This window comes from Salvelinus sp. IW2-2015, unplaced genomic scaffold, assembly GCF_002910315.2.
Source record: "Salvelinus sp. IW2-2015 unplaced genomic scaffold, ASM291031v2 Un_scaffold1813, whole genome shotgun sequence".
In the NCBI taxonomy this organism is placed as follows: domain Eukaryota; kingdom Metazoa; phylum Chordata; class Actinopteri; order Salmoniformes; family Salmonidae; genus Salvelinus; species Salvelinus sp. IW2-2015.
In genome coordinates this window covers 51,453-62,232 of record NW_019943186.1, presented here as the reverse complement: position 1 = coordinate 62,232, position 10,780 = coordinate 51,453, and the positions used below count along the sequence as shown (strand labels likewise).

Below are 10,780 nucleotides of genomic sequence, written 5' to 3'. Positions count from 1 at the left end.
CAGATGTGACACTAAACGTAGATAGTATAACAAGCAAAAGGACCTGGCAAAACTAAGGGTAGATGGCCAAGTCTTGTGGGTAGCTAGCTAGCCCTAATAATTATTTGTGGCTATCTGGCTAGTTGAACAGTAGTAGCTACAACTAACAGTAGTAGCTAGCCCAGTGAGCCCTATTGACTTACTATGGCTTGCGATTTATGCCACACCACAGCGGGGTATTGCTGGTATGTAACATCCAACATTAACCCAAGCATGGTTATTATTAATGGTATCAGATAGGAATATTATAGGTCAGGCAACATATGGACGTGAATAGCAACATTTCATTTCAGTCAGTGTGTATTTCCTCTTGCTTCAGTTCAAATAATGGCGCCATTGAGTTATCAAGAAATGTTGCATTTATATTTTACGTGGTTGTGCATATTTCTACTGCATACTTCCCGTGAAGCGTGCATCGATGCATGCTTCAAAAATATGTACAAACTGATTACGCATTCGAGAATTGAACCTCCGTGCTCCTTTTGGCATACTTTGATTTGACTCATACTCCGACCATCTCGTGCTCTAATTTACATGCTCGGATCACGGTAGTCACTACTTGCTTTTTTAAGAAGCATTACATGTTGAATGCACCGACCTGTCTGTTTTAACTACTAGCATACGCTCAGACACCCATGCATACCCATCAAGACATGCCACCAAGTCTCTTCACATCCCAAGTCTAGGACAGACTATGGAGGCACACATACTTACATAGAGCCATGACTACATGGAACTCTGTTCCACATCAAGTAACCAATGCAAGCAGTACATTTAGATCTGGAAAAAAACTGATGAAAAATACACTCCCTATGGAAGATAGCAAGGACTGTGAAGAGACACAACAGTAGAAACACACATAAACATACACATATAACACAGAACATTAACACTATACACACATAACATACTGTACACACTCTACACACACATACACACTCTACCCACAGTCACCTGGATTGGGTGTGTTGTAGTTAGAGTGTGCCCAGAGGGTGCACACTGAATTCTTGTAAAATCTGTTGGACCCCAGGAAGAGTAGCTGCTGCCTGGCCTAATGGGATCCATAATAAAATACAAATAAGCTGAGGAAGAACAAAGGAGGATGACACCAATCATCTCTGACACACAACACACACACACACCACACACCACACACACACAACACACACACACACACCACACACACACACACACACAACACACAACACACACACACACACACACACACACACACACAACACACACACACACACACACACACACACCACACACACACACACACACACACAACATCAACGTTAAAGCCCAAACATTTCTCGCCAGCTTAGTTTTGTCTCTTAAATGACAACATATCTTCAATAGCTTCAGAAGGGACATTAAGTGTGGTGTGTATTTTTGTGTGTGTATGTGTGGTGTGTTGTGTGTGTGTGTGTATGTGTGTGTGTGTGTGTGTGTGTGTGTGTGTGTGTGGTGTGTGTGTGTTGTTGTGTGTGGGTGGTGTGTGTGTGGGTTGTGTGTGGTGTGTGTTGTGTGTGTGTGTGTGTGTTGTTTGTGTGTGTGTGTGTGTGTTGTGTGACCACACACCGAATCTGAGCTGTGGATAGTGATAGTGCTACATTACACAATCCTGACCCTCATGGTCAGTAATGACCTGTTTCTTCAGAGCGGTGTGTGTATATTAAGTACTTTCATCTTATCAAACATTGCTTTGCACTAAACCACATAAAGGTCAAAGATCACGGAGCACATCAACAACGCTGTAAATCTCACAGACAGTAATAAAAGTAGGGAATAGCACACACACGCACATACACAGACTCAACACCCACAATGATGTAGGATGGTAAAGGCCCTCCAACCAAATTATTTTTCTGATATGTGAATGTACAGGACACTGTGTAAAAAGCATTGTGTTCTCTGATTTAACATTCATTTCATAGATATACCAGCAGTTCAGTGGGAGGCCATAAAGATTAACTAAACCCGGTCTAGTTATTACCCTTCAGGAGGTAAAAAAAAACGGGGTTCACTATTCAAACGATACTTTTGTCACATACATTGCTTTCTTTCAAGAATGGTAAAAATATTTAGTTGGAGATAAAAGGCCAAGAACAGCAACATATCTAGTTTTTCAGCTAAAGACACAGCTTACCCATGATGTTGTACAACGATTAAAAATTTGATAAGCGTCGTTTTCTTTCAAAGATGATATATTTTGGGCTTTATAAAGTGGGAAATCTCAGACTGCCCCTAGACACTCATTAAACTATGCGGCGTGTCTTTCCACCATGAAGTGATATCTGATACATTTTCTTACTAGGGCTGGGTTTGTAAAAAGTAACTGAAAAGATTATCATCTTACACGGGCTAATCTCTTCCTGTGTTCAACCGTGTTGCTACTTGTCTGTCTACCTTACTGCTGCAAAAGATTGCTTGGCACGCCCCTTGGTTACAAATGCAGTTGTCTGATGCGTGCAGTGTCTGTAAGATGTTACAGGCAAGCTCCCCATGAGGATCCACAACGACAAACAGACATTTACCCAGTGATCGATGTAAAACCCCACTCTCACTTTCTCTTTCCCTCTCGCTCCTTTCTCCACTCCACTCCCTTTTTCTTTGTTTCCTCTCGTTCATCTCACTTGTCTCTCACTTTGTCTCTCTAAACTCTCTCTCCTCTTCTCTCTCTCTCTCTCTCTCTCTCTCTCGCATTTATCTCTCTCGTGTCTCTATTCTTGCTGTCTCACTCACTCACTCTCTCTCCTCTCTCTCTCCTCTCTCTCGCTATTTTATCTCTCTCGCTATTGATCTCTCTCGCTGATCTATCTCGCTGTCTCACTCTCTCTTCTCTCTCACTCTCTCTCTCTCCTCTCTCTCTCTCTCTCCTCCTCTCTCTCTCTCCTCCTCTCTCGCTCTCGCTCTCTCTCTCTCTCTCTTTTCTCTCTCTCTCTCTCCTCTCTCTCTCTCTCTCTTCTCTCTCCTCTCTGCTCTCTCGTCTGGTTGGCTCTCTCTCTCTCTCTCTCTCTCTCTCAAAACTGTCTCTCTCTCGCTGTTGCTATCTCTCTCTCTCTCTCTTCGTCTCTCTCTCTCTCTCTCTCTCTCTCTCTCTCTCTCTCTCTCTCTCGCTAAATCTCTATCTCTCTCTCTCTCGCTTCCTTTTCACCCTCCCCTCCTCTCGGCTCTACCCATCTAATCTCATTATTCCTCGTTCTCTCCTATCTCTTCTTGCCCCCCTGCTCTCTCTTTTTTCTCTCTTATCTCTTCTTCCTCTATCTATTTTTATCCCTTCATTCTCGACCACCTGCAAACTGTTAATTAGCTCACATCTGTTTCTGCTCTTTTATTCTCTTTTTTGTTTCATTTCATCACACCACATGCACACACCAATCGTTCAGGAAGCGCTGCCCATGCCTGGCTTCCCCAATTCTTCCGTTATTACATTAGATATGCTTCAACAATGATGATGATGACGATGACAACGCCGATAATGGTGAAGATGATGAAGATGAAAGGGTGATGATGGCGACAACAGTGATTGATACGTCTGTGTGTTTGTCTCTCATCAGGTGGTTCCGCAGCAGATACCTCCGTGCAGTGTATGTAGTGTTGTGTTAACTCCATTGAACAGTAACCACGCACACTCCAGGCTTCCAAGCACCAGAACAAAGTAATTGATAACACTATGGAGGACGTTGATAAACACTAGGGAGAGAAGTTGATAACACTATGGAGAAAGTGCATAACACTATGGAGAGAAGTTGATAACACTTATGGAGAGAAGTTGATAAACACTATGGAGAGAAGTGATAACATATGGAGAGGAAGTTGATAACACTATTGGAAGAGAGTTGATAACACTAACTATGGACAGAAGTTGATTAACATAGGGACAGAAGTTTGATAACACTATGGAGAGAAGTTGATAACACTATGGAAGAAGTTGATAACACTATGGAGAGAAGTTGATAAACAACTATGGAGAGGAATTTGATAAACACTATGGAGAGAAGTTTGATAACACTAACTTATGGAGAAGAAGTGATAAACACTATGAGAGAAGTTGATAAACCACTATGGAACAGAGTTGATAAACACTAACATGGACAAGAAGTTGATAACACTATGGAGAGAAGTTGATAACACTAACTATGGAGAGAGTTGATAACACTATGGAGAGAGTGAGAACATATGGAGAGAAGTTGAACAACTATGGAACAGAAGTTGATAAAACACTATGGACAGAAGTGATAACACTAACTAATGACAGAAGTTGATAACACTAACTATGGAGAGAAGTTGATAACACTATGGACAGAAGTTGATAACACTATGGACAGGAAGTTGATAACACTAACTTGGACAGAAGTGAAACACTATGGAGAAGGGAATTGATAACACTACTATGGACCAGAAATTGATAACACTATGGAGAGAAATTGTACACTTAACTATGACAGAAGTGATAACACTATTGGAGAGGAAATTGATAACCACTTAACTATGGACAAAATTGATAACACTTATGGACAGAAATGATAACACTATGGAGAGAATTGATAACACTATGGAGAGAAATTTATAACACTATGGACAGAAGTTTTATAACACTATGGAGAGAATTGATAACACTATGGAGAGAAGTTGATAAACACTAAACTATGGAGGTGTTATCAACTTCTTCCATAGTTTATCAATTTCTCTCCATAGTGTTATCAAACTTCGTCTCCATAGTGTTACTTCTCTCCAAGTATTTTTCTTCCATATGGTGTTATCAATTCTGTCCATAGTTAGTGTTATCAATTCTCTCCATAGTGTTATCAACTTCTTCCATAGTTAGTGTTTATCAAATTTCTCCATAGTGTTATCAATTCTGTCCATAGTTAGTGTTATCACATTTCTGTCCATAGTAGTTGATCAACTTCTGTCCATAGTAGTGTTATCAACTTCTTCCATAGTGTTATCAACTTCTTGCTTTACTTCGTCATAGTTAGTGTTATCAACTTCTGATCATAGTGTTAGTCAGTTCATTCAGTATAACTTCTGTCCAATAGTGTTATCAACTTCTGTTCCATAGTTTGTTATCAACTTCTCTTGCCATTAGTTAGTGTTATCAACTTCTTCCATAGTGTTATCAACTTCTCTTTCCATAGTAGGTTTTTCAACTTCTCTCCATAGTTTGTTATCAACTTCTCTTCCATAGTTAGTGTTATCAACTTCTGTCCATAGTGTTATCAACTTCCTCCATAGTGTTTATCAACTTCTCTCCATAGTTGTGATTATCAACTTCTGCTCCATAGTGTTATTCAATTCTCTCATCAGTAGGTTTATCAACTTCTCTCCATAGTGTTTAAATTTCTCCAAGTATCATTTCTCTCCAATAGTGTTATCAAACTCGTTATAAACTCTGTCCATATGTGTCAACTCCAAGTGTTATCAATTCTCTTCCATAGTGTTATCAACTTCTGTCCATAGTAGTTGTTATCAACTTTCTCTCCATAGTGTTACTTCTCTCCATAGTGTTTATCAACTTCTCTCCAATAGTGTTATCAACTTCTCTCCATAGTGTTATGCAACTTCTCTCCATAGTGTTATGCAAACTTCTCTCCATAGTGTTATCAACTTCTCTCTCCATTAGTGTTATCAACCGTCCTCTCCATAGTGTTATCAACTTACCTTGTTCTGTGCTTGGCAGCCCTGAGGTGTGCGTGTACTGTTCAATGGAGTTCAACAAACACATACATACACTGCAGGAGTATCTGCTGCGGAGACCTGATGAGAGACAAACACACAGGACGTCATCATCACTGTTGTCGCCATCATCACCACTTTCATCTTTCATTCTCTTCACCATTGATCGGCGTTGTCATCTGTCGATCATCCATCATTGTGAAGCATATCTAAATGTATAAGGAAGAATTGGGGGAGCCAGGCATGGGGCAGCCTTCTGAGATTGGTGTGTGCATTGTGTGATGAAATGAACAGAGCAGAAACAGATGATGAGTCTAATTAGGACAGTTTGCAGGTGGTCAGATATGAAGCGGATAAAAATAATAGAGGAAGAAGAGATAAAGAGAGAAAAAAGAGAGAGCAAGGGGGCAGAGAGAGAAGGGAGGAGAACGAGTGAAATGAGATATAGATGGTGAGAGATGAGGAGGGGGAGGTGAAAAGGAAAGCGAGAGAGAGAAGATTAGAGACAGCGCAAGAGAGGAGAGAGAGGAGAGAGGAGGAGAGGAGAGGAGAGAGAGAGAGAGGAGGGAGATGAGAACGAGCAGAGAGAAGGACGCTGAGAGGGAGAGAGAGGAGTAGAGAACACACAGAGGGGTGAGAGAGTGGACAGAGGAAGAGAGAGAGAGAGAGATAGAGAGAGAAAGACGAGAAGGGAGAGAAGACGACAGGAAAGGAGGGAGAAGAGAGAAAGAGGAGTGAGAAGCGAGAGAGAGTAACGAGAGAGAGTAGAGAAAGAGAGAGAAGAGAGAGGAGAAAGAGAGGAGAGAGAGAAGAGAAGAGAGAGAGAGAGAAGAGAGAAAGAGAGAGAGAGACGAGAGGAGAGAGAGAGAGAAGAAGATGAGAGAGATGAGAGAGAGACAAAGCGACGAGTGAGAGACAGCGGAGAGACGTACAATAGCGAGAGAATAAAAGCGAGAGAGAGAAGAGAGAGAGAGGAGAGAAGAGTGAGTGAGTGAGACAGCAAGATGAGACAACAGAGAGATAAAATAGCGCGAGAAGAGAGAGAAGAGAGAGAGAGAGAGAGAGAGAGAGAGAGGACAAAGTGAGAGACAAAGTGAGGATGAACAGAGGAAAAGAAAAAGGGAGTGAGTGGAGAAAAAGGAGCGAGAGGGAAGAGAAAGTTGAGAGTGGGTTAAATCGATCACCGGTAAATGGCTCTGTCCTTGTCTTGTTGTGATCTCATTGGTGAGCTGCCTGTAACATCTACAGGACATCCACGCATCCAGACAACTGCAGTTTTAACAAGGGCGTGCCAAGCAATCTTTTGCAGCAGTAAGGTTAGACAGACAGTAGCAACAGGTGAACAAGGAGAGATTAGCCCGTGTAAGTTGAAATCTTTAGTTATTTACAAAACCCAGCCCTAGTAGAAATGAATCAGATATCACTTCATGGTGAAAGGACACGCCATGCATAGTTAATGAGTGTCTAGGAGCAGTCTTGAGATTTCACCACTTATAAAGCCCAAATATATCCATGACTTTAGAAAGAAAACGACGACTTATCATTTTTAATCGTTGTACAAAACATCATGGGTAAGCTGTGGTCTTTAAGCTGAAAAAACTAGATATGTTGCTTGTTCTTGGGCTTTGGTGATACTCAACAAAACGTATCTGTTTTACCATTTGAAAGAAAGCATGTTATGTGCACCAAAGGTTATCGTTTGAATAGGTGACCCGTTTTGTATTATTTTACCTCACTGGAGGGTATAACTAAGACAGGGTTAGATTATCTTTATGGCCCTCCCCACTGAGATGCTGGTAATTTAGAAAAATGTAATGTTATAACCAGAGAACAACATGCTCTCTTTTACAACACGTGCTGTACATTCACTATTAATCAGAAAAATAATTGGTTGGAGGGCCTTTACCCATCCCTACAATCATTGTGGGTGTGTGAGTCGTGTATTGTGCGGCGTTGTGTGCTCATTCCTCTACTTTTATTGTTACTGTCTGCTGAGATTTTAACGTTGTTGATGTGCCCGTGATCTTTTGACCTTCAATGTTGTTAGTGGCAAAGCATGTTGAAAGTATGAAGCTTACTAATAATACACACACCCTCTTGAAGAAACAGGTCATTTACTGACATGAGGTCAGGATTGTGTTATGTAGCATATCACTATCCCACAGCCTCAGGATTGGGTGTGTGGTCCAACACCAACACACCCCTCACCAACCACACCAACACACACAACACACACACCACCACACACACACACACACACCACACACACACACACACACACACACACACACACACACCACACACACACACACACACACATACACACACATAACAATTAATGTCCCTTTCTGAAGCTATTGAAGATATGTTTGTCATTAAGAAGACAAAACTAAGCCTGGCGAAAATGTTTGGGGCTTAAGGGTTGATGTTGTGTGTGTGTGTGTGTGTGTGTGTGGTGTTGTGTGTGTGTGTGTGTGTTGTGTGGTGTGTTGTGTGTGTGTGTGTGTGGTGGTGTGTGTGTGTGTGTGTGTGTGTGTGTGTGTGTGGTGTGGTTGGTGTGTGTGTTGTGTGTGTGGTGGGGTGTGTGTGCAGGATGTATTGGTGTCATCCTCCTTTGTTCTTCCTCAGCTTATTTGTATTTATTATGGATCCCCATTAGGCCAAGGCAGCAGCTACTCTTCCTGGGGTCCAACAGATTTACAAGACATTAAAGTGTGCACCCTCTGGGCACTACTCTACTACAACACACAGATGCCGGTGACGTGTTGGGTGAGTGTGTATGTGTGTGTAGAGTGTGTTACAGTATGTTTATGTGGTATAGTGTGATGTTCTGTGTGTATAATGGGTATGTTATGTGTGGTTTCTCTACCTGGTTGTGTGTCTTTCACAGTCCTTGCTATTCCATAAGGTGTATTTTCATCAGTTTTTTTCCAGATCTAAATGTACTGCTTGCATGAGTTACTTGATTGTGGAACAGAGTTCCATGTTAGTCATGGCTCTATGTAGTACTGTGTGCCTCCCATAGTCTGTTCTAGACTTGGGGAAGTGAAGAGACCTCTGGTGGCATGTCTTGATGGGTATGCATGGGTGTCTGAGCTGTATGCTAGTAGTTAAAACAGACAGGCGTGCATTCAACATGTCAATGCTTCTTTAAAAAAGCAAGTATTGACTACCGTGATCCGAGCATGTAAATTTAGAGCACGAGATGGTCGGAGTATGAGTCCAAATCAAAGTATGCCAAACGGAGCACGGAGGTCAATTTCTCGAATGCGTAATCAGTTTGTACATATTTTGAAGCATGCATCGATGCACGCTTCAACACGGAAGTATGCAGTAGAAATATGGCACAACCACGTAAAAATAATGCAACATTTCTGATATCAATGGCGCCCATTATTTGAACTGAAGCGAGAGGAAATACACACTGACTGAAATGAAAGGGTTGCCTATTCACGTCTCATATGTTGCCTGACTATAATATTCCATCTTGATACATTAATAAATACTGCTGTGTTAATGTTGGCATGTTACATACCAGCAATACCCACTGTGGTGTTGCATAAATCGCAAGCCCATAGTAAGTCAATAGGGGCTAACTGGCTAGCTACTACTGTTTAGTTAGCTACTTACTGTTAACTAGCCAGATAGCCACAAATATTATTAGCTAGCTAGCTACCCACAAAGAATTGGCATCTACCCATTAGTTGCAGGTCCTTTTTTGTTGTTATACTATCTAGTTAGTGTCACATCTGCTCCTGCTCCTCTGGCGTACGACGTCGCCAAAGTACTAACCACCGGTCCTGGGAATCATCATTACGCCACACCTGGACTACATTGTCATTCATAATTTCCTCCCCTCTTATATGTCAGCTTCCAGGTTCACGTTACCAGTTGGCTTATTGTTTCTTGTTTATTCGGCACACTGCCTTATGTTAGTGGCGTGTTCTTGGTTTGTTGTTTTATTAAACGTTTCACCTGCACCTGCTCCGACCTCTACCCCCCCCCCCCCCCCCCCATCATTACAGTTAGCTACATTATTTCCATTCACATATAGCTAGCTGATAGTTAAGTAAAATGTTTGCTTTGTGTATATCTTGTTTCGTCTCTATTGCCATTGTTCTGGCTGGAAGAAGATTCATGCACTCGGAGCATTAGAGTGTGGAGCATGGCAGCATGCATATTGAGAAACACCCAATATCTCCTCTGCTTTGAGCTATGAGAGATTGAAATGTATATTATTTATGTAAGCTCTATGTGTACATTTAAGGGTCGGCCGTGGTGCCCTGTTCTGGGACAGTTGTAATTTTCCCAAGTCCCTCTTTGTGGCACCTGACCATATGACTGGGCAGTGGTCCAGGTGTGACAATACTAGGACCTGCAGGACCTGCCTTGTTGATATTGTTGTTATGAAGGCAGAGCAGTGCTTTACTATGGACAGACCTCTCCCTATCTTAGCTACTGTTGCATCAATATGTTTTGATCTAAACAGTTTACAATCCAAGCAGTTTAGTCACCTCAACTTGCTCAATTTCCACATTATTCATTATAATATTTAGTTGAGGTTTAGGGTTTAGTGAATGATTTGTCCCAAATACAACGCTTTTAGTTTTTGAAATATTTATAACTAACTTATTTCTTGACAGCCGTTCTGAAACTGACTGCAGCTCTTTGTTAAGTGTTGCAGGGATTTCACTCACTGTAGTAGCTGACGTAAATATATTGTTGAGTCATCCGCATAGATAGACACATGGGCTTTACTCAGCGCTAGTGGCAGGTCATTAGTAAGATGGAAAAAAGTAAGGAGCCCACAGCTGCCCTGGCAAAGGCCTGATTCTACCTGGATTATGTTGGAGAGGCTACTATTAAAGAACACCCTCCGTGTTCTGTTAGACAGGTAACTCTCAGTCCACAATATAGCCGGAGGTGTAAAGTAAAAGCCATAACACACATGTTTTTTCAGCAGCAGACTATGATCGTTAATGTCAAAAGCCGCGCTGAAGTCTAACATAACAGCTCCCACAATCTTTTTATTATCAATTTCTCTCAGCCAATCATC

The 10,780-nt window shown here is 41.6% G+C and overlaps 1 protein-coding gene across 1 annotated transcript in view; it reads right to left on the bottom strand.

Moving 5' to 3' along the window:
* Window positions 1-10,780, bottom strand: part of LOC112072065 (zinc finger matrin-type protein 1) — a gene marked incomplete at both ends in the record, with an annotated part of 85,575 nt that overhangs the window by 40,879 nt on the left and 33,916 nt on the right. Inside the window, one exon of the mRNA XM_024139481.2 lies at window positions 5,710-5,805. Coding sequence (XP_023995249.2) covers window positions 5,710-5,805 — 96 coding nt within the window. The remainder of the gene's footprint in view (window positions 1-5,709; window positions 5,806-10,780) is intronic.